The sequence below is a fragment of the Triticum aestivum genome, chromosome 3B (genome assembly GCF_018294505.1).
Source record: "Triticum aestivum cultivar Chinese Spring chromosome 3B, IWGSC CS RefSeq v2.1, whole genome shotgun sequence".
NCBI lineage: Eukaryota > Viridiplantae > Streptophyta > Magnoliopsida > Poales > Poaceae > Triticum > Triticum aestivum.
The window spans coordinates 119,723,186-119,747,562 of record NC_057801.1 but is presented as its reverse complement, the minus strand read 5'-3'; the positions used below and the strand labels follow the sequence as shown (position 1 = coordinate 119,747,562).

The following is a 24,377-nucleotide window of genomic DNA, read 5'->3' as shown; positions in this document are numbered from 1 at the left end:
CCTGAAAACGGGAACTCTTCCGAGTCCCCGTGGCCTTCTTCTTGGCCTTCTTCTCCGGCACCACATGGGGTGCCGGAGCCAGCAGCCCCGTTAGGCAGGCGTCAGTTGGGTCCTCTTGCAATGGGGCCGGACAGATAGCATGTGCGGCCTTCTTCAGCCAGTCCTGTCAAAGGAAAGGGAGTTTAGATCCCGCATAGAATCAAACTATGAATAACAAGCGTCCCGTAAAGGACAATATCACTTACCTCGTCGGTCGGACGCTGCGAGCTGAATCCGCGATCTTCGGTAGCGGATGCGGGAGCCTCGGCACCTTTGAACAGTACCTTCCATACATCTTCGTACGTAGTGTCGAAGAGCCCACTCAAAGTCTGGTGCTGCGCCGGATCGAACTCCCACATGTTGAAGCCCCGTCGTTGGCACGGGAGAATCCGGCGGATGAGCATGACCTGGACTACATTGACAAGCTTGAGCTTCTTGTCCACCAGCTTCTGGATACAGGCTTGGAGTCCGGTCAGCTCCTCCAAATTCCCCCAGATCAGGCCACTCTCTTTCCAGGAGGTGAGCCCTGTAGGGATGCCGGATCTGAATTCAGGGGCCGCCGCCCAATCGGCGTCACACGGCTCGGTGATGTAGAACCACCCCGATTGCCACCCCTTGATGGTTTCCATGAAAGTGCCTTCCAGCCACATAACGTGGGACATCCTGCCCACCATGGCGCCTCCGCACTCCGCTTGGCTGCCCTTCACAACCTTCGGCTTGACACTGAAGGTCTTGAGCCACAAGCCGAAGTGGGGCTGGATGCAGAGGAAGGCCTCGCACACGACGATAAACGCCGAGATGTTGAGGATGAAATTCGGGGCCAGATCATGGAAATCCAGGCCGTAGTAGAACATGAGCCCCCGGACGAAGGGATGAAGTGGGAAGCCTAGTCCGCGAAGGAAATGGGGAAGAAACACTACCCTCTCATGGGGCCTGGGGGTGGGGATGAGCTCTCCCTCGTTGGGGAGCCGATGTGCGATGTCGCTGGACAAGTATCCGGCGTCGCGCAGCTTCTGGATCTGCCCCTCCGTGACGGAGGAGGCCATCCACTTGCCTCCCGCTCCGGACATAGTTGGAGAAGGTTGAGGTGGGATGTGCGGGCTTGGGCACTGGAGCTCGGGTTCACAGAGATGGATAAGCTAAGGAGGAAGAAGGCGCAGGGAAAAGGGTTGGATCTTTATCCCCTTATATGGGCGGACGGAAACATGCATCCCCACCGGCCTGATAAAACTCGCTTATCTCCCAAGCGCCGCAATCAATGGCGCGGTTGGGTTACCCACGTCCGTATTGATGGGAATCCCGGAATAAGGGGAACATGATCTCTACTTCGACAAGACGTGCCAAGGAAACCGCCTCGCTAAACGCGCTGAGATGGAACAATAAAAACAATTTGAAGGGTTGGTAGTGGTGTGACGTTACGCCACAAAATACGTCAGCAGATTGAACTTGTATAATATTATTCTCTCTACGGTTGTATGTGGAATTTATTTTTGCAGAGCCGGACACTATCCTGGTGTTCACGATCTTCTATAAATTATTCGGAGGAGGAACCCGCCTTGCAATGCCGAAGACAATATGTGCGCCAGACTCGTCGTCATTGAAGCCTGGTTTAGGGGCTACTGAGGGAGTCCTGGACTAGGGGGTGTCCGGATAGCCGAACTACCATCATCGGCCGGACTCCAAGACTATGAAGATACAAGATTGAAGACTTCGTCCCGTGTCCGGATGGGACTTTCCTTGGCGTGGAAGGCAAGCTTGGCGATACGGATATGTAGATCTCCTACCTTTGTAACCGACTCTGTGTAACCCTAGCCCTCTCCGGTGTCTATATAAATCGGATGGCTTTAGTCCATAGGACGAACAACAATCATACCATAGGCTAGCTTCTAGGGTTTAGCCTCCTTGATCTCATGGTAGATCTACTCTTGTAACCTACATCATCAATATTAATCAAGCAGGACGTAGGGTTTTACCTCCATCAAGAGGGCCTGAACCTGGGTAAAAACATCGTGTCCCTCGTCTCCTGTTACCATCCGCCTAGACGCACATTTCGGGACCCCCTACCCGAGATCCGCCGGTTTTGACACCGACAGTGGTGTTGTCCCTTTGGAGGGGTCGATTCGAGATGCCTCTATACTATGGTGGGTAGTCCTATTTATAGGTGGAGGCCCTGGGCCTCTTCCCAAATATTGAGCGGGAAGGGCGCCAACAATTGGCCATTTGAAGGGGAACATCTAGTACACTTATCCTGACTAAAGTTGGTCCTCGCCTGCCAAAGACCCTGACGATGACGCTGGCTTGGGCTCCATGATGACCTCCGTTCTGTCGCCCTGCTGGTCTTGGTCTTGTTGCACCGAAATGGTTGCCTTTGCTTGATACCCTTGCTTGCGCTTGCCCCCTTTGCACCAAAGGGGAAACAAGGACTCTGCACAGGCCGGCGCCCGGCTGGCGCCCTCTTGGCCTTGGTCGTCATGGCTTGCATCACGGGCACCTCGTGAGGTACCCTGCCTTGATCCCTCCGCCTCCTCGCGAGCCAGCCTGATGAGGCCGTGCCTGGGGAAGCCTCCTGTCGTCCTTCCCCGTGAGGCTTGGCCCCTCGCGAGGGTCTTGAGCAAGTGTCGTTGAAGATGGGCCGTACTGGGCCATTCCTCGAGCCACGCCGCAGGCCGTAGGTAGGCAAGTCTGGGTACCCCCGTTCCCAGAACGCCGACAGGTTGTAGTGCTCCCACTCACTTTCTTGTAAATACAGGCTTCACTGCAAGTCTGTATAAAACTATATGCTTTCATCAACTCATCAAAGCATATATTCCAACTCCGAGATGCTTGCACCAGTCCATAGATGGATCGCTGGAGCTTGCACACCTTGTTAGTACCTTTAGGATTGACAAAACCTTCTGGTTGCATCATATACAACTCTTCTTTAAGAAATATCCATTTAAGGAATGCAGTTTTGACATCCATCTGCCCGATTTCATAAAATATGGCAAGTGCTAACATGATTCGAATGGATTTAAGCATCGCTACAGTTGAGAAAATCTCATTGTAGTCAACACCTTGAACTTGTCAAAAACCTTTTTGCGACAAGTCGAGCTTTGTAGATAGTAACACTACTATCAGTGTCCGTCTTCCTCTTGAAGATCCATTTATTTAATATGGCTTGCCGATCATCGGGCAAGTCCACCAAAGTCCACACTTTGTTCTCATACATTGATCCCATCTCAGATTTCATGGCCTCAAGCCATTTCGTGGAATCTGGGCTCATCATCGCTTCCTCATAGTTCATAGGTTCATCACGTGGTCTAGTAACATGACTTCCAGAATAGGATTGCCGTACCACTCTGGTGCAAACTGTACTCTGGAAGACCTATGAGATTCTGTAGTAACTTGATCTGAAGTTTCATGATCATCATCATTAGCTTCCTCACTAATTGGTGCAGGAATCACTGGAACTGATTTATGTGATGAACTACTTTCCAATTTGGGAGAAGGTACAATTACCTCATCAAGCTCTACTTTCCTCCCACTCAATTCTTTTGAGAGAAACTCCTTCTCTAAAAGGATCCATTCTTAGCAACGAATATCCTGACTTCGGATCTATGATAGAAGGTGTACCCAACAGTTTCCTTTGGGTATCCTATGAATATGCACTTCTCCTATTAGGGTTCGAGCTTATCAGGTTGAAGCTTTTTCACATAAGCATCGCAGCCCCAAACTTTAAGAAGCGACAACTTTGGTTTCTTGCCAAACCACAGTTCATAAGGCGTCGTCTCAATGGATTTTGATGGTGCCCTGTTTAACGTGAATGTAGTTGTCTCTAATGCATAACCCCAAAACGATAGTGGTAAATCGGTAAGAGACATCATAGATCACACCATATCCAATAAAGTGCGGTTACGATGTTCTGACACACCATTACACTGTGGTGTTCCAGGTGGCGTGAGCTGTGAAACTATTCCACATTGTTTTAAATGAAGGCCAAACTTGTAACTCAAATATTCTCCTCCACGATAAGATCGTAGAAACTTTATTTTCTTGTTACGATGATTCTCCACTTCACCCTGAAATTCTTTGAACTTTTCAAATGTTTCAGACTCGTGTTTCATTAACTAGATATACCCATATCTGCTCAAATCATCTGTGAAGGTCGGAAAATAACGATACCCGCCACGAGCATCAACACTCATTGGATCTCATACATCGGTATGTATTATTTCCAACAAGTCACTAGCTCGTTCCATTGTTCCGGAGAACGGAGTTTTAGTCATCGTGCCCATAAGGCACGGTTCGCAAACATCAAATGATTCATAATCAAGTGATTCCAAAAGTCTATCTTTATGGAGTTTGTTCATGCGCTTTACACCGATATGACCCAAACGGCGGTGCCACAAATAAGTTGCGCTATCATTATCAACTTTGCATCTTTTGGCATCAATATTATGAATATGTGTATCACTACGATCAAGATCCAACAAACTATTTTCATTGGGTGTATGACCATCGAAGGTTTTATTCATATAAACAGAACAACAATTATTCCCTGACTTTAAAAGAATAATCGTATTGCAATAAACATAACCAAATCATATTCATGCTCAACGCAAACACCAAATAACATTTATTTAGGTTCAACACTAATCCCGAAAGTATAGGGAGTGTGCAATGATGATCATATCAAACTTGGAACCACTTCCAACACACATCGTCATTTCACCCTTAACTAGTCTTTGTTCATTCTGCAACTCACGTTTCGAGTTACTAATTTTAACAACTGAACCGGTATCAAATACCCAGGGGTTGGTATGAACACTAGTAAAGTACACATCAATAATCTGTATATCAAATATACCTTTGTTCACTTTGCCATCCTTCTTATCCGCCAAATATTTGGGGTAGTTCCGCTTCTAGTGACCATTTCCTTTGCAGTAGAAGCACTCAGTTTCAGGCTTAGGTCTAGCTTTGAGCTTCTTCACGGGAGTGAAAACTTGCTTGCCATTCTTCTTGAAGTTCCCTTTCTTTCCCTTTGCCCTTTTCTTGAAACTAGTGGTCTTGTTTAATCATCAACATATGATGCTTTTTCTTGATTTCTACCTTCGTCGATTTCAGCATCACGAAGAGCTTGGGAATCGTTTTCCATATCCCTTGCATACTATAGTTCATCACGAAGTTCCAGTAACTTGGTGATGGTGACTAGAGAACTCTGCCAATCACTATCTTATCTGGAAGATTAACCCCCACTTGATTCAAGTAATTGTGGTACCCAGACATTCTGAGCACATGCTCACTAGTTGAGCAATTCTCCTCCATCTTTTAGGCAAAGTACTTGTCAAAGGTCTCATACCTCTTGACACGGGCATGAGTCTGAAATACTAATTTCAGCTCTTGGAACATCTCATATGCTCCACGATGTTTCAAAAACTTTTCTGAAGTCCCGGTTCTAAGTCGTAAAGCATGGTGCACTAAACTATCAAGTAGTCATCATATCGAGCTAGCCAAACATTCATAACGTCTGCATCTGCTCCTACAATAGGTCTGTCACCTAAAGGTGCATCAAGGACATAATTCTTCTGTGCAGCAATGAGGATACACCTCAGATCACGGACCCAGTCCGCATCATTGCTACTATCATCTTTCAACTTAGTTTTCTCTAGGAACATATAAAAAACATAGGGAAACTATAACACGAGCTCTTGATCTACAACATAATTTGCAAAATGCTATCAGGACTAAGTTCATGATAAATTAAAGTTCAATTAATCATATTACTTAAGAACTCCCACTTAGATAGACATCCCTCTAATCATCTAAGTGATCACGTGATCCAAATTAACTAAACCATGTCTAATCATCACGTGAGATGGAGTAGTTTCCAATGGTACTATGTTGATCATATCTACTATATGATTCACACTCGACCTTTCGGTCTCAGTGTTCCGAGGCCATATCTTCACATTCTAGGCTCGTCAAGTTTAACCCGAGTATTCTACGTGTGCAAAACTGGCTTGCACCCATTGTATGTGAACGTAGAGCTTATCACACCCGATCATCACGTGGTGTCTCGGCACGACAAACTGTAGCAACGGTGCATACTCAAGGAGAACACTTATACCTTGAAATTTAGCAAGGGATCATCTTATAATGCTATTGACGTTCTAAGCAAAATAAGATGCATAAATGATAAACATCACATGCATTAAAAATATGTGACATGATATGGCCATCATCATCTCGTGCTCATGATCTCCATCACCGAAGCATCGTCATGATCTCCATCATCACTGGCGTGACACCATGATCTCCATCATAGCATCGTTGTCGTCTCGCCAACTATTGTTACTACGACTATCGCTACCGCTTAGTCATAAAGTAAAACAATTACATGGCGATTGCATTGCATACAATAAAGCAACAACCATATGGCTCCTGCCAGTTGCCAATAACTTTGTTACAAAACATGATCATCTCATACAACAATTTGTATCCCATCATGCCTTGACCATATCACATCACAACAAGCCCTGCAAAAACAAGTTAGACGTCCTCTACTTTGTTGTTTCAAGTTTTACGTGGCTGCTACGGACTTCTAGCAAGAACCGTTCTTACCTACGCATCAAAACTACAACGATTTTTCGTCAAGTGTGTTGTTTTAACCTTCAACAAGGACCGGGCGTAGCCACACTCGATTCAACTAAAGTTGGAGAAACAGACACTCACCAGCCACCTGTGTGCGAAGCACATCGGTAGAACAAGTCTCGCGTAAGTGTACGTGTAATGTCGATCTGAGCCGCTTTATCCAACAATACAGCCGAATCGAAGTATGACGTGCTGGTAAATAGTATGACTATTATCGCCCACAACTCTTTGTGTTCTACTCGTGCATATAACATCTATGCATAGATCTGGCTCTGATACCACAGTTGGGGAACGTAGTAATTTCAAAAAAAATCCTACGATCATGCAAGATCAATCTCTAGGTGATGCATAGCAACGAGACGGGAGAGTGTTGTCTACATACCCTCCTAGACCGAAAGCGGAAGCGTCATGACAACGTGGTTGATGTAGACGTACATCTTCACGATCCGACCGATCCTAGCACCGAAGGTACGGCACCTCCGTGATCCGCACACGTTTAGCTCGGTGACGTCCCATGAACTCTAGATCCAGCTGAGGTCGAGGGAGAGTTTCGTCAGCACGACGGCATGGTGACGGTGATGATGAACTTACCGGCGCAGGGCTTCGCCTAAGAACTACGACGATATGGCCGAGGTGGAAATCTGTGGAGGGGGCACCACACACGACTAAACAATCAACTTGTGTGTCCTAGGGTGCCCCTACCCCCGTATATAAAGGAGCAAGGGGAGGGGGCCGGCAGCCTCATAGGGTGTGCCCCAAGAGGGGGAATCCTACTCCTACTAGGAGTAGGTTCCCCCTTGCCTAGTCCAACTAGGAGGGGAAGGAAAGAGGAGGATGGGAGAAGGAAAGAGGGGGCCGGCCTCCGAAGCCCTAAACCAATTCGGTTTGGGCCTAGGGGGTGATACGTCTCCAATGTATCTATAATTTTTTATTGCTCCATGCTACTTTATCTACTGTTTTGGACTATATTGGGCTTTAATTTCCACTTTTATATTATTTTTGGGACTAACCTATTAACCGGAGGCCTAGCCCAGAATTGCTGTTTTTTGCCTATTTCAGTGTTTCGAAGAAACGGAATATCAAACGGAGTCCAAACGGAATGAAACCTTCGGGAACGTGAATTTCTCACCGAACGTGATCCAGGAGGCTTGGACCCTACTCCAAGAAGTGCCAGAGGCGGTCACGAGGGTGGAGGGCGCGCCCCCCTACCTCGTGGGCCCCCTGTTGCTCCACCGATGTACTCCTTCCTCCTATATATACCTATGTACCCCCGACAGATCAGAACAGGAGCCAAAAACTTAATTCCACCATAGCAACTTTCTGTATCCATGAGATCCCATCTTGGGGCCTATTCCGGAGCTCCACCGGAGGGGGCATCTACCACGGAGGGCTTCTACATCAACACCATAGCCTCTCCGATGAAGTGTGGGTAGTTTACTTCAGACCTTCGGGTCCATAGCTAGTAGCTAGATGGCTTCTTCTCTCTTTTTGGATCTCAATACAATGTTCTCCCCCTCTCTTGTGGAGAACTATTCGATGTAATCTTCTTTTTGCAGTGTGTTTGTTGAGACCGATGAATTGTGGGTTTATGATCCAGTATTATCTATGGAAAATATTTGAATCTTCTCTGAATTCTTTTATGTATGATTGAGTTATCTTTGCAAGTCTCTTCGAATTATCCGTTTGGTTTGGCCAACTAGATTGGTAGTTCTTGCAATGGGAGAAGTGCTTAGCTTTGGGTTCGATCTTGCGGTGTCCTTACCCAGTGACAGAAAGGGTTGCAAGGCACGTATTGTATTGTTGCCATCGAGGATAACAAGATGGGGTTTTTATCATATTGCATGAATTTATCCCTCTACATCATGTCATCTTGCTTAAGGCGTTACTCTGTTTTTAACTTAATACTCTAGATGCATGCTGGATAGCGGTCGATGAGTGGAGTAATAGTAGTAGATGCAGAATTGTTTCGATCTACTTGTCTCGGACGTGATGCCTATATACGTGATCATTGCCTAGATATACTCATAACTATGCTCAATTCTGTCAATTGCTCAACAGTAATTTGTTCACCCACCGTAGAATACTTATGCTCTTGAGAGAAGCCACTAGTGAAACCTATGGCCCCCGGGTCTATTCTCATCATATCAATCTCTATCGCTTTATTTACTTGCTTTGTTTTTACTTTGCCTTTTACTTTTCACTTTGCATCTACCTATCAAAAATACCAAAAATATTATTTATCATCTCTATCAGATCTCACCCTCGTAAGTGACCGTGAAGGGATTGACAACCCCTAATCGCGTTGGTTGCGAGTAGCTATCGTTTTGTGTAGGTACGAGGGACTTGTGCGTGGTCTCCTACTGGATTGATACCTTGGTTCTCAAAAACTGAGGGAGATACTTACGCTACTTTACTGCATGATCCTCTCCTCTTCGGGGAAAAACAACGCAGTGCTCAAGAGGTAGTAGGGGGGCGCGCCCCATAGCTCCCTTGCTGCCCTCTATTTCCACTAAGGCCCATTGACCCCCGGGTGTTCCGGTAACCTCCCGGTACTCTGGTAAATGCCTGAACTCATCTGAAACCACTCTGGTGTCCAAACATAGTCGTCCAATATATCAATATTTACGTCTTGGCCATTTCAAGACTCCTCGTCATGTCCGTGATCACATCCGGGACTCCGAACAACCTTCGGTACATCATATCACATAAACTCATAATACCAATCGTCATCGAACGTTAAACATGCGGACCCTACGGGTTTGAGAACTATGTATACATGACCGAGACACGTCTCCGGTCAATAACCAATAGCGGAACCTGGATGCTCATAGTGGTTCCTACATATTCTACGAAGATCTTTATGGGTCAAACCGCATAACAACATATGTTGTTCCCTTTTGTCATCGGTATGTTACTTGCCCGAGATTCAATTGTCGGTATCTCAATACCTAGTTCAATCTTGTTACTGGCAAGTCTCTTTACTCGTTTCGTAGTACTTCATCCCGTAACTAACTCACTAGTCACAATGCTTGCAAGGCTTATAGTGATGAGTATTACCGAGAGGGCCCAAAGATACCTCTCCGAAACACGGAGTGACAAATCCTAATCTCGATCTATGCCAACCCAACAAACACCTTTGAAGACACCTGTAGAGCACCTTTATAATCACCCATTTACGTTGTGATGTTTGGTAGCACACAAAGTGTTCCTCCGGTATTCGAGAGTTGCATAATCTCATAGTCTGAGGAACTTGTATAAGTCATGAAGAAAGCAGTAGCAATGAAACTGACACGATCATAATGCTAAGCTAACGGATAGGTCATGTCCATCACATCATTCTCCTAATGATGTGATCCCGTTGATTAAATGACAACACATGTCTATGGTTAGGAAACATAACCATATTTGATTAACGAGCTAGTCAAGTAGAGGCATACTAGGGACTATATATGTTTTGTCTATGTATTCACACATGTACTAAGTTTTCGGTTAATACAATTCTAGCATGAATAATAAACATTTATCATGAATTAAGGAAATAAATAATAACTTTATTATTGCCTCTAGGGCATATTTCCTTCAAATTTGTGTCATATGCTAATCACCCAACACATATATATGTGGAAAAGTTTCTTATGCCGATGGTCGTATATACTCCCTCCGTTCGGAATTGCTTGTCTCGAAAATGGATGTGTCTAGGCGTATTTTAGTTCTAGATACATCCATTTCCGAGAAAAGTAATTCCGAACGGAGGGAGTACTATATTGGTCATAGTGTGTTGCCTGTTGGTGCTTCTTTTTGGCCCAGTTGGTGAGAGGGTGCACGGAATTGCTGAATTTTTATAGCCTGGTTTTGTTGCCGATTGATTCGAGAAATGGTTGATCCAATCAAAATTATGAACCAAATGCAAAATTGAACACCTCAATCATATGAAAGAGTTACTTGAGAAATCGTTAACCCCGTCAAAATCGTAAACCAAATCTAAAATTAAACACCTCAACTGAGTGAGAGAGCTTCAAAATTAGGGAGCATAATGAATTTAAAGATTCCAACTATATTAAAGATATCATGTTGTAAAAATATATCAATCATGATAGGGAAAATTTAACAAACACTACAAATAGGTCAGAATTCGAGATCGGGGAATTGTAAGGTAAAAGTTTACAGGCTTTATATATTGCTTATGTATCTCAATGTCATATTCTATTTTCTGTATTTTTCTTTCCTATCTCAAAAGGCGACTAGTATCTCAAAAGGCGACTAGGGAAAACCTTTATTCCCTCGATTTTCGCCGGCCAGCCCGTGGATTCGCCTCCCCTCTTCCTGCCGCTCTAGCGACCGGTGGCGGGGAGGAGATTTCTGGTGCCTCGTCTCTGGCTAGTAGATAGACATGGTTTTAGTTCTCGCAGGGGCGACGTTTTTGACGGACGGTGGCGCTTATTTGCATGACCTGCTTTTTTTTAATTAAAAAGGGAAATACTATAAATCACCCCGCGGATCATAGCCCTGCATCCACCGGCTTCTTTGCACGCCACATGCCCCATGGCCACCGCCACTAATTTTTGCAACCGGCATGTTGTTGTAATCTCTCTCACCACAACAAACGTCTTTATTGCAGGATCTGGATCTTGAGAGAAGTCACTTGTCATGCTCCTCCCGAGCTCCGTTGAGTCGCCGCCTCCCCACGCTGCTCCGACTGCGTCGAGCTGTTGTCGAGTCACCGCCTCCCCGCACTGCTCCGACTGCCCCGAGCTCCCGTCGAGTCGCCACCTTGCTGCATTGCTCCGAATACCGCCACATGTGCTCGTCGCCGACTAGCATGCCGGCGAGCTTCTTTGGCGAGCTCCACGATGTTGCAAGGCATGCAACCAAAGAGATCGAGCTCCCTCGTCGAGTTGTCGCCTCCCTGTGTTGCCCTGACTGCCGCCATCGGCGCTTCATGCCGGCAAGCACGCCGACGAGCTGCACGCAACCACCACTGGAATGTTCTCCCCAACATGTTCGATGTTGCAAAAAGATTTTTTTGTAACACGAGTTTTGTTGCAAAAAATTATGTTAGAAAACGATCAAGAACGTTTTCTGCAACACATCATCTGTTGCAAAATTTCTTGCAACATTACCTTTGTAGCGAAGATTTTTCAGAAGATAATAAATGCTTCGAGGTGATTGCAACACGCATCATGTTGCAGAAGGCCTTCTGCAACATCAGTCTTGTTGCAAAGGGGTGGTTGCTTACCCGGATAGATCGCACGTCCATTAGTGTGTGCTCATACGATGATCTGCGATGCGGCGTTTTTTTTGAGAGAGAAGGCGGTGGATATTTTCTAATTATCTGCCGATCGACCGTAGAGTCGTCCATTAAAAATGGCCCAAAACAGCCTGTAAGCCCTACAAAGCACCCTGCCACGCGGGCTAAATGTGCTGGTGGGCCGGCACGCTGTAGTGCCTTGACTGGGCCTTCGAGAGAGGTACGCGTGCTGTCATGGGTCGTGTTGTCCCCTGTCTGCTCGCAACCGCCTCCTCGTCGAAAAATAAAAGGTAAGCGTTTGGGTACGGCCTGCCGGCCGAGCGTTCAGCCAGTCACGTACCGCACGTCGGATTCAACTTATATCGTGCGGCTTCCAGCATCCTGCGCTAGACACATACACAGTGGGCCACACACACGTCATCCTATCTGGTACGATCTGGAGAGTTCGCTTCGTTCCTTACTAACTCATAGTTCTTATCCTCTCCTCACACCCAACCTTCCCTCGCGATAGATTGATCTGGCCACCATTGGCATCGCACCCTACTGCAAATTCCCCTCTCCCACCCCCATTCCTTTCTCCCTCCCTCCCACGGGCAACCGAGCGCTGGTGCCGGAGCTGGGACCGGCGCCGCCTGGTGCTGGGACTGATGCTATGCGATGCCGCAGCAGCAGCTACAATACTGTAGACGACGGCGGCAAGTGCTCCAACCAGCAGCCACCAGTGCTGGAGACGGTCGCGATAAGTGCCGGAGAACCGCGGTGGCCGGCGTTCAGGGCGACAAGTGCTGGAGCCGGCAAGTTTTTTGCTAGAAGCAGCCCCAGTTTTTGCTACCATTGTCTTCTTTTTTTGCTGGAACCGGTTTTTTTTGCTACTGCATTGCGTGTTTTGCTGGAACTAGTGTGCCAATCTGCTACCGCCATCTTCATTTTTTGCTGGAACCATTCCAAAATTTGCTACCATCATTTGTTTGGTGTAACCGGGCGTATCAATTTTGCTACCACCATCTTCAATTTGTGTTGGAGCCAATCAAAAAATTGCTACCATATCTTTGTTTGGTGGAAATAGTCCACCACTTTTTTGCTACGACCGTTTTGAGTTTTGCTACTATCGGCGTTGTCAATTGCTAATCCATTTTTCATGACACACCGACACGCGTGAAAATATGTTTTTGCTGCAACCGTTGTTGTTTTTCACTATCACGGTGTTGACAATTGATACATACAGGGGAAGGCCATGGAAATGTTGCTGTAATGGCGACCACAGGCGGCACCGGCGAGCTTTATTTTTGCTGGAAACGATCCCCTTTTTTGCTACAACAATCGATTTTGTTGCTGCTACCGGCAACCCGAGGGAGAGTACAATTTTTTTTGCGATCTCGTCGTCAGATGCTGTGACCTGCAACCGGAGCATGTCGGAGTTGCGCCCACCTCCACCCGAGTTGTGACCGGTGTCACAAGGAGCTGCAACTACGGCTGCTGCATGCACGGAGCCAGCGAGAAACAAGGGAGACCGACGGCGGCGATGGGCGGTGGTGACCGGAGGTGATGGGCGGTGACCGGCGGCAAGAGCGGAGACCGGCGAGATGTGAGCTCCTGCTGCAGGCCGCGGCGGCAGCGCTGCGTTCCCAAGAGGAAGGGCGTTCGATTCTTTTTTTTTGTCTGTTGCGAGACTCAGATCGAACGGGTCAAATTTGCTGAATCGGATGCTCGAGCGGTGACCGGCCCAACTGTTCGGCCGGCGCGCCGGCGCCTATAAGGCCCTGTACAACGGCAGGTGCTTAGACAGGTGCCAGAGACAGGCTCAAAAAAAAGACAGGTGCCAGAGAAAAAAACCCGGTTTTTTTTCCAAGATTGGACTGCACGGGTGCTTAGAAAGGGGGGGGGAAGCAAACATTTGCTTCCGGTGCCAGCCGGTGCTTCGAAGAAATGATTTTTTGTCCAAAAGGACCCCCTGCCGAACGCTATTGTCAAAAAGGACTATCTGCAGATAAAAACGTCAAAAAGGACCCCCTCACTAGTGGCGGCAGGCGCGGCAGGCGACACGTGGCACCTGCCGCCACGCCAGGAGGCTGCGGGCCCCGCCGCCACCGCAGGAGGCGGCCGCGCGGTGCACAACGGGTTCTTGCACAGTGCAGTAGCTGGGACGGAACGGGCCAGGAGCGGTGGGCCCGGCCGCCACTAGGTGAGGCGGCGAGCTCTGCCGCTGTCGCTCCCCGTCCGACAGCCTCAGCTGCGCGCGGGCCGAGGCGTGGGCCAGGCCGCCACCGGAGGAGGCGGCATCTTTCTTCACGCCCGACGCATTTTCCTGTTGCAGATGGCGCTGATTCCCGTGTGCAACAGCGACCCTGACGGCGGTGATTCCCACGAGCGGGAAAATGCACGCTGATGCTTCTTTCGCCCAAGAATCAGTCCTGCTTTAGCTTCTTTTGCCTCAGCGGATAGGACCGCACTGTGAGAATCGCTCTGGCTATTGCTTGAGAGGATGCGATGGCATCAGTCACTCGTTGCGGGAATCCGATACTGCGGGAAGCTATTGTGCCGACACTACAGGGATCCTAAAATTTACTGCTTAATTTTCTCGCCATTATTTATCGTCTGGGCTTATAAAAGGAGACACCGAGGCTCTCGTCCAGCCATCCTTGAAATCGCCACTGCGCAAAGTGTATAACACAATTTTTTTCAGTCGGTATGAGTTTGCCTTGCTCGGATCAAAGCATTAGGCCGAGGAAAATGAAGAACGCAAGTTTGCCTCCTGGGGTGGCAGTCCTGCGATGTTGGTGTGGCGATCTTTGCAAGGTGAAGGAGGTGACGGATTTTTCAGATTGGTTGGGCATGAAGTTTTTCATGTGCGCCAATTATGAGGAAGATCCTGCCGTAGCTATTTCAGAGTCGACAAGCCTCCGGTATGCTTTAACCATTACGAATAGATATTGTTGGTATTTTCATTGATTCTTTAGTAACATTCTTGTTTCTTGTTGTAGTCTCCTCCGCCTCTGTGCATGTACTATCATTGGATTGACACGGAGAAGCCGGCTTGGGCAGTGACTGAGATTCGTGAAAGAAGTCGCCGTGCGTGGAATAGTTTATTTGCGGAAGAGCGACGCGAGAAGGCGGAAGCTGAGGAGAAAGCAGAGCAAGAGAGAGAGTTAAAAGAATACTATGCGGAGCAACACCGTTTTTTTGAGGAAATGGGAAAGAAAAACAGGGAAGAGGCTCGTCGCATGGAGGAGCAGGAACGACAGCGAAAGGAGGCTCGTGAGGCAGAGAGGCAGAGAAAGAAAGAAAGGGCTCGTCAGGCCAAGGCAGCAGAAGAAGCTGGCGATGGAAAAGGAAAATATCCACGCTGGACTCAGTAGATTCCTGTGGTAGTATTTAAAATTCCGCAATCATTTGTATCTTTATTTCTGCACTTTAATGTAGCTTTATTTCAGGAGTTAAATGTAGGTATATTCCTACAATGTATCTTATTTTCAGTTGTGCCGTGTCGTAATGGAAAAAAATATAGTTTAAGAATAAAGTAGTGGCATTTTCTTTCCCTCCACTAATATCGAACATCGTGCAACAACTACAAAATAAAATTAAGATAGAACATAATGCCCTACAATAATAGAGTACAAACTAATAATGCAAGTACATCCGAATTAAACGGTAGAACTGGAATAAAACTACATGAAGGCATCATCGTCATCCTCCATCGATGCAGAACTCTTGCCCTTCGAGGATGTAGAACTCTTACCCTTGGACGATGCAGAACTCTTGCTCTTCGAGGATGCAGTACTCTTGCCCTTAGACGATGCAGAACTCTTGCCCTTTGATGATGCAGCACCCGGAAGCGGCGGCATGAAGATATCATCTTCATCCTCGCTCTCCTCAGTCCATAAAAATGGATGCATTTCTGCAGTCCTTCTGAAAGTTTCACTCTTCGGCTCCACTACATTCTTCCACCTTGCATGCAACCTAAAAAGTTCTTTACGTACCTCCTCATAGGTCCTTTCAGGCCACCCAGACCTACGTAATTGGTGAGCCAACTCATTCATTATGGTGTCACTACCGGTGAGTTCGTCCCATGGAACTATCCTATTGTCCATCCTGAAATCGGTAGCTACCCTCAGAAGAGTCCTGCTCATCCCAGGGTGAAAACTACGATCGAAAGGATAATGGGACATCTCGACTACACTACACTCGAATGCTTATCCACCTCCGTCTGAAGGGGGTTTTATAGGTAGAGAGGAGAAAATGGCGGGAAAGAACGAGTGCAGTATGGAGGGAAAGGGTTGGCGGGAACATATGGCGGGAAACGAGTGGCGGGAAGATATGGCGGGAAGGGGTTGGCGGGAAACGGGTGGCGGAATATATGGAGGGAAAGCGTTGGCGGGAAAATATTGAGGGGAAAGCGTTGCCTGAAAATATTTTTTTTCAATGTCTAAGACGGGCAATGGTTGCACAGTATTCATCAGCCAAAATATTAAAAAAAATTCATTTCGGCCTAACATAAGCAAAAGAGTGGAGCGGGATAGTATGGCGGGAGATATAGGCGGGAAAAATTGTTCCTGACTGGTGCATTTTTATTTCAGCAAACATAGATGTTCAAATCGAAAAGTCTGATACACACATATATAGATACAATGGGTCGTGCACGTGCATAGATGAATCACCCTACTTTACGACGACCACCTGGCCTTTCCTTACGACCGGAAGGCGACAAGCGATTAGGTGGCCGAGTCACACGAAGACCGCGGCCGTACTCCAATTCGGCTTCATGTGTCTGCGAGTCCTGCGTAGGTGATGGAGTCGCGAATCCTTGTTGCGAACCTGAAGCGTAATTGTAGGCGTATGGTTGTGACTCCGGGGGATAAAAGATGGGCCAATAACATCCTCTCCGAAGAACTCTGTAACTAATGATGTAACCGTGTCGCCAAGATCATGTGATGCTCCCCGGAGGCCTGTGTTGACGCCATGATCATGTGATGCTCCCCGGAGGCCTGTGTTGACGCCGCGTTGGGTGTTCTCATCGTCCCAATTAACATCAGGTGTGTCCTGCACATAGAAACATTTTAAACAAACTATTAGAGGATAATATATGATATCATTGTAAATGCATTGAAATGTAAACATGACTACCTAAGCATATCCCTCTCCTATACTGTCTGGCGATTGTACTTGGTGCTGGTTTAAATCTGGTACACGAGTCTCCTCGGGCATGGGGATCCCTCGCGTGGAGAGAAACGGCTGAGATCCCTCATCTTGGGTGTATGCATCATATCCTGTGTACGCATATGGGTTAGGGGAAAGAAACTACACGGGCATCGAATCCAAGCCCGTGCCATGGTCCTGAGATGTTTGCCCCTGACGAAGCTGCATCGAACAAGAGCGATGCAGTGGCAGAGATGAGTCATGTCGTGGCAATGTCGTTCTAGTACTCGGACCCTCCCCCCATTGCTCATGGCTCGTACGCGCCTCGCTCGGTCTGGACGACGGTGCCGCACTCGGTCTGGCTGACCTCGCTACCGGCATGTATGCTCCAGTGGCAACGTCGTCGCCTCTACCGCATCTGAACTTCTTTGCCACGAATTGTTGCAAAAGTTTCTGGAATGTCTTGCGATATGGGCCCTGGGCCGGCATGCTATCCGTAGCCATCTGCCCTACTTCGTTGACATTTTCAAGCTGAACAATATTTGGATGTTATTTAGTTCAAATGAGGAAATGATGGACCTAAAAAAGTTACAAGTGATTACCAGATGGTCACGATAGTAAGCTGCATGCAGCTCAACATGTCTCCGCGCCTGCTCCTCTTGTGTGAGATGTGTTGGTATAGTAGCTGGCTGACTGGCCAGGCTAGCACGTGTGTTCATGCAGTACCACTGCTTGTACGCTTGATCTGTACTTCCATCGTACAGCCTGCAAAATTAAATAATTACATAAACCGTTGTGATGAAAGCAAAGCATCTTCACGCATCGTATGATCATCGTAAAAAAATAATGTACATAAAATATACCTAAGTTGACGCACTATATCTGCTAGCGCTTCATTTGTCCACTTGTGTACCCATTAACTGTTCTCTTCCCTCCAATCGTATAAACTCCAACCCCTGCCCATATTGGTTAGCCTGCAAATTATGTAACAAAGTGTGAGTTTAGTAAATTAAAAATGACACTAACTATTTAGGGATGTCACATCTTACTTATGTGTTTCCTCATCGATACGTCTGGGAAAAGGTGGTGGAATTTCTTGATAGAGACCGAACTGTCTCATTACACGCTCTGGGTTGTAAGGTTCAACACACCACAGGAACAATAAGTTGCAGCGAGTCAGCCAGAATGCACTATCGGTCAACATGCCTGGTGTGAAGTGTCGAGCATCAAAGACCATTTTTAGCTGGTCCTGAGTCCACGGGTTCCATGTGACTTCTGCCTCATCAAGTATCTCAAACTGCTGGTGGTACATAGGGTAACAATTTTTCGCAATATCTGGAGACCAACGTTTCCGTGCCTTTGTCCACCTGGTGGCCATAGTTGCGCTAGCACCCTCGCCAAAGTCATATGGGTATATGGGTTGTACTATACGAGGTCGTCCTACAGGGAGGTATTCCCAGGACCACAACTGTAGAAACTCATAGGCGACACAAAGTAATGGAGCTTTTTGTGCGAAAGAGGTTTTTTGCGTGGCATCACACAAGCCTCTGTATGTATGAGATAGCATGGCAGAACCGAAGCTGTATTTTGGCTGCTCGGGTAAAGGTTCATCTACCATATTCTCTGCAATGTAGATGAGACCAGGGACAACAACGTCCCCATGTGAATTTGGAAATAGATTCCCGAGGAGCCACAACAAATATGCAAACAGATGTCTTTTTCTCGTCTCCTCATTGGCGAAGCTAGATAAATTAAGAAAGTTATCACGAAGCCAGACGAGTGGGATGCCCCGAGGGTTACCAGAACGTTGTGATTCTGGCATTTCCATCCCAAGACGGGCTGCTATATCTAATGCCCAAGATGGAGACACTCGTGGAGAGACTACCGGCTCACCTCTAATTGGTAGAGCAGTGATCATAGAAACATCTTTCAGTGTAGGTGCAAGCTCCCCAAAACGAAAGTGAAAGGTGTGGGTTTCAGGTCTCCACCGGTCAACGAGGGATGTCAAAAGGGATGGGTCCGAACGTACTTGGTCGTCGCATGATGTGAGCCTAGCAAAACCTTGTAGTCCATAAGCGTCAAGGTGAGCAAGGAAATGATTGTGTATTGGCCATGTTTTCTTTATGGTTCGAAGTCTGAAAGGCCGATAATCATGCTTAGTATTTGGTTTCAAAAATAGGTGGCAACGGTGCCGGCGTCATGGGGCCCCTGCAAAAGCACTGGCACTTCACCCATAACCTGCACACAAACATACAAATATAAATTACGAGGAAGACAGAAATACAAATGCAAATCAAAATTAACTTAAAAAATACAAAGAGATACGATTTACATTAATTATCTGAAGTTAACATCAGGAGTACAATAATACAAAGAGAATCAATTTAAATTTAATATAAGTACACATAACGAGTAGAAATATAAATAGACATGGCGAGTACATATATATCAACATCATGCGTTGTTGTTGGCTCGATACGGGCAGTCTTTGCGTGAATGTCCAGGACACCTGCAAACGCGGCATCGCCTTGGTTCTCCCATCTGGCTATGGTCCATGTCATTGCGATGACGCCTAGACTGACGTCGTCCCTTTGCGGTTCTCATCAAGTCGGTGTTCGGAACCCATTTCGGCCCATCTGGCCACAACATTTTGTAGTTCATATCAATGCCCCAAGCCCAGAACTCACCGTTCCAAGTGTTGTACAGATTGTACATGTTGAAGTACGGCGATATGTATGGCTCGACGCTGATTTTTTGAACAGCAGCCGCCCGGAGCACATGACTGCAAGGGTAGCCCTCAAGCTTGGGCTTGTTACAAGTGCACTCACAGGAGGTTGAGCCAAGGGTGACAGCTTGCTTTTTTGATCCTCTGTGGTGACCCTTAACGTACTTGGCTCGCACATTGACCTCCCACTTATTCCTAAGTGCGTCCACTTTCCTGCAGCCATGACTTTGGGACTTCTTTGCTTTCTCGTCCAGATGTCTTTGCATCTTCTCGGACCATGGCTTGTTCAATTCAACTTGTGCTTTGGCGACGGTGACCCTGTCTGCAAAGTATGACAGGGTCCGGTTCCAAGTTTCTTCAATTAGGGCTGTGATAGGCAGTGCTCGCACCCCTTTAAGAACACCATTGTACACCTCTGACATGTTGCTGGTCATTATTCCATACCGAGCCCCGGTGTCGTGAGCCTGCGCCCACTTCTCCAAATGAGGGCAATTCTCGGTGATCCACTGGCTCAAATTTATGGCCGTCCTACGACCCCTCCGGTCTTCTCTCTGCGGCAAGGCCGCGCGGTCGATCTCACCATTGATACCTGCCCATATCGCATTCATTTTGGCTTCAGTTTTTTGCATGCACATCCTCTTGAATAACTTGAACCAATCCTTGTTTTTGAATTTGGAGTAAAAGTTTGCTGCCAAATGCCTCATGCACCACCTTCCCTCTAGATCGGGCCAGCCCCACTCTTCTTCCGACGCCTTAATTATTTCAAGAGCGCTTAATAATCCAGTGTTGCGATCAGAAATGATGCAAACACCTTTACGCTCTTTCACGACACCAATCTTCACGCAGCTCAGGAACCACAACCAGCTATCTTTGTTCTCGCTCTCGACCAATGCATATGCAATAGGAAGAAGCTGATTATTTGCATCCGCTGCAATCGCCACCAATAGTGTGCCCTTGTACTTTCCAGTGAGAAAGGTACCATCAACAGATAATACCGGGCGACAGTGCCTGAAGGCTTGTATAGTCTGGGCGAATGCCCAGAATAAGCGGTCCAGGATTAGCTCACCCGGGTTCATTGGGTTTGGACGTTCTCTCCGCCAAACTTGAGTCCCCCTATTAGCACTTGCTATTTGATGAAGCATTCTAGGGGCATAAGAATATGCCTCCTCATAGGTACCATACAAGTTCTTGAATATATTTTCCTTCGCACGCCTAGCCTTGCTGTAGCTAACAGGGAATCCAATTAGATCCTCTGCATCTTTTTGCAGAGCCCTAACACTAATGTTGAGACTTCCCTGCACAATTGTTTCCATCGTCTGTGCCACAAATTTTGCTGTCACATTGCAGTGATCTGAAAGAGTCCCAGTTTGCTCACAGGTATGCTCCACTATTTTTGTGATATGCCATGACTGACATACCCCAGGCTTCAGTCTAGCGAGAACTCTTCCGCGGCAACCTTTCGCGGTGTGGATGCATATGACCTTCAACTCTTTTTTATCAGACTGCTTCACTCTATGCTGGCGGTGGATGCCGATTGCATAGCTACCCATTGCCTGGTAAGCAGACTTCTTATCTGGGAAAACTTGCCCAACCTCCAGGCTTCCCGCTCCTAGGCCAGAAGCAGAGTGAAATTCGTTGGTGATGCTCATATCCTGTAAAAACCCAGGTTGCAGTGCCGCCGCGACCGCCCTCTGAGGAGGAACATCTTCTTCTCCGCTTGACTCCGAAGACGCAGAAGAATGATCATCATCATCTAGCGCCTCCGGCAATCCCTCCACGTGTTCGCTCATGTCAACGGCCGCCGACCAATATCCTGTGTCATACACAGGCTGGCCGCCCGTCGGTTCCGATGGGCCGATGCTAGGGGCTGATGTGATGGCCAACTCGACCTCACCACCCCTGCTACTGCATCCGGCAACATCAGTGACTGAAATGAACTCCACATACACCATCGGCTGACCATACATTGAGTTATTGGGATTGCTTGCAAACCTCATGTACGACCCCCACGACCGATCACCTGTGACAGGCCGCAAACCCCAACGGGCAACTGTCCCATCATTTCCTCCGTCAACGACGAAGGCCTCCATTGTCATTTTTTTTCCTGCATCACTGGGCCAAACACCGCTCGGATGCACCTTCTAACAGCTGCGTAACCCACGTTGACCATGTCTCTCACCACAACTATAGTCGACTCGCAGAAGGACACATCCACCCCGCATGGACCGTCGCGTAAGACGTTCCCATAGTACACTACTAAATTTTCCATAGTACCTAACCAACATACATGTTTACATTTCAAATAATTAGTAACTGAACATTTAGTAACGATGACAACATTTACATATCTTATGACTAAAATAATAACCGTATTTTCGTTATAAATATTCGGTTTGTTTTTAGAATCATTTGCTTAGACTTTAAGGGGTTGTTTGGTTAACGGGTATTTAAAGATCTATTTTTCTCAAACTTGTCTACGAGCGTAACAAACTAAAACTCTGTTTGCTTTCTCTAACTACCCCAAAATATCCTAAAATAGTTCTCGTAACATGCAAAAACTTAGCTTCTGGAAAAACGACTATTAGTAAAATATGGTTTTCTACATAATTTCCTTACAACAGGTTATGACAAAACTGAGAGTAAGTACTCGCTATCCAAACAACCACTAAACATAATATTACGATAATAACATTTAAATATCATATGAGTAAAATATCTAATTTCTTCCGGCATGATATAATGTTTTTCATATCATACGATAAAATTCATTTATTTACAAATAATAATATTTGCAGCGGCATGACAATACATCAATATAAAAAATATTAACAAAATTATGGCGTCATTTTATACCTTAGGTCCAATATGGATGTGCTTGCAAATGCAATTAAGCGTCCAAATAGTTCGAATAAATATCCGTCACCAGTAATATATGAACAGAGTCAACCTATTATCACATGAACATCAATATTACACACGGATTTTTCTTTCTGCTATCAAAAGTATGAAAATAGCACTTGCATGTATGTGGTCATCATCTCAAAAGGGATAGCGAAGATGGTAACACAATTTCTTCAATCACGTCATCTCCTCCTTGTTTGCTACTAAGATGAATTATTTTACCTAATTACATATATCATTAAGTACATTACCACCTAATCTTAAAATGTAAAATTTAGATTATTGTGACATAACAAAGTAGACCTACGATTTCCTAACCATAGACTTATTAATAAACATACCACATGAAATATCATACCACATGCAATGAACAATTACAGTGTAATTTTTTCTTAATTACCGTATTAAGAGCTTCTCGCATGTCAATACAAATGTATGCAACTAACATTGATACAACATCTTCAACCTACTCTTATCAAAAAATAGTTTAAATGTTGTATCCGTCGTTTGAATTTTTTCCGAACCTCTAAGCACTAACATCACATAGCTAATGACGAGCTAAATGACTAACTAATTACCACCATGCATCACAAAAAAAATCCATGTATTGCAAAGCTCATACCTTGATCTCCCCCTTCGTACTTCACTTAGCACGGCAAATCCTACTCCAGAAACTCCAAATGACTCCTCCAAGTGCTGAAATAATGCCTAAAACAACATAGAGTACACACTTAGGAACTAATCAAATAGAACAAAAACATCATGCATGCAAACAAAACCAACAAAAATGGATAGATCTTACCTTAATCTATCTTTTCTTCAACTTCACCATCTTCGAAAACCAACTCTAAATCGGCCAAAATCACGAGTGAAAGTAGCTACCAAGTATTTCCTTCTGTGTATTCTTGTAGACTTAGACAGAGTAGAGAGGCAGTGAAGGCAAGGAGAGATATTCGAGAGAGTGTATGCGCAGCCGCGGTTGTGCGTATATAAAGAAGAGGAGCACTGTATTGTCGGCAGAACGAGGTACACTCAGCTACCGCAGCCTCGAATTCCAGCATTGCGGTGTCTCATCACACGCAGCAACTACACCGCTCTCGGGTGTCGGCAAGAAGCGGAAATCACGCAGGCTGCAGGAATCAGATTCCAATTTACAAAGCATCTGCGGAAATCACGCGCTGCAGCAGGCCGTCCAAATTAGCGCCGTCAGGTCGCTGTCATAGAAATCAGCGCCCTAGAAATCAGCGCCGTCAGGGGCTGTCGGGCCGCATGTGCGCTGCCGCCTCACCCGGTGGCGGCCGGGCCGCGCCTCACGTCCCGTGAAGATGCTGCTGTCGGCCTGGGCGCGGCATGGGCAGCAGTGGCCGCCTCAGCCAGTGGCGGCGTGGCCCACCTGGCCTCGCCCGTTACGTTGCACTGTGCCGAATCTGTTATACCGCGCGCGGCCGCCTCCTGTCGTGGCGGCCGGGCCCGCCGCCTCCTGGTGTGGCGGCAGGTGACACGTGTCACCTGCCGCGCCTGCCGCCACTAGTGAGGGGGTCTTTTTTGACAATTTTATCCGTAGGTAGTCTTTTTTATCAATAGCGTTCGGCAGGGGGTCCTTTTGGACAAAACATCCGAAGAAATAACCGCTCCCGAAAAGTCACGGGTGCTTCACTCGGTGCCTCCATCGGCAAAAGAAAGAAAGAAAAAGTGCCTCCA

The 24,377-nt window shown here is 46.7% G+C and overlaps 1 protein-coding gene across 2 annotated transcripts; it reads right to left on the bottom strand.

Moving 5' to 3' along the window:
• Positions 1-16,461: 16,461 nt before the first annotated feature.
• Positions 16,462-19,237, bottom strand: LOC123068929 (serine/threonine-protein phosphatase 7 long form homolog). Of its 2 annotated transcripts, XM_044491625.1 has the most exons (5): positions 18,100-19,237; positions 17,914-18,024; positions 17,653-17,815; positions 17,039-17,581; positions 16,462-16,954 (listed from the first exon to the last, which is right to left on the bottom strand). In XM_044491625.1, exons 1-2 carry the CDS (start codon positions 18,966-18,968, stop codon positions 17,967-17,969), a joined length of 927 nt encoding a protein of 308 aa, XP_044347560.1. In that variant the 5' UTR covers positions 18,969-19,237; the 3' UTR covers positions 16,462-16,954; positions 17,039-17,581; positions 17,653-17,815; positions 17,914-17,966. The 2 variants fall into 2 exon arrangements, with proteins under 2 accessions (XP_044347560.1, XP_044347561.1); XM_044491626.1 differs by lacking the exon at positions 17,039-17,581.
• Positions 19,238-24,377: the final 5,140 nt, after the last annotated feature.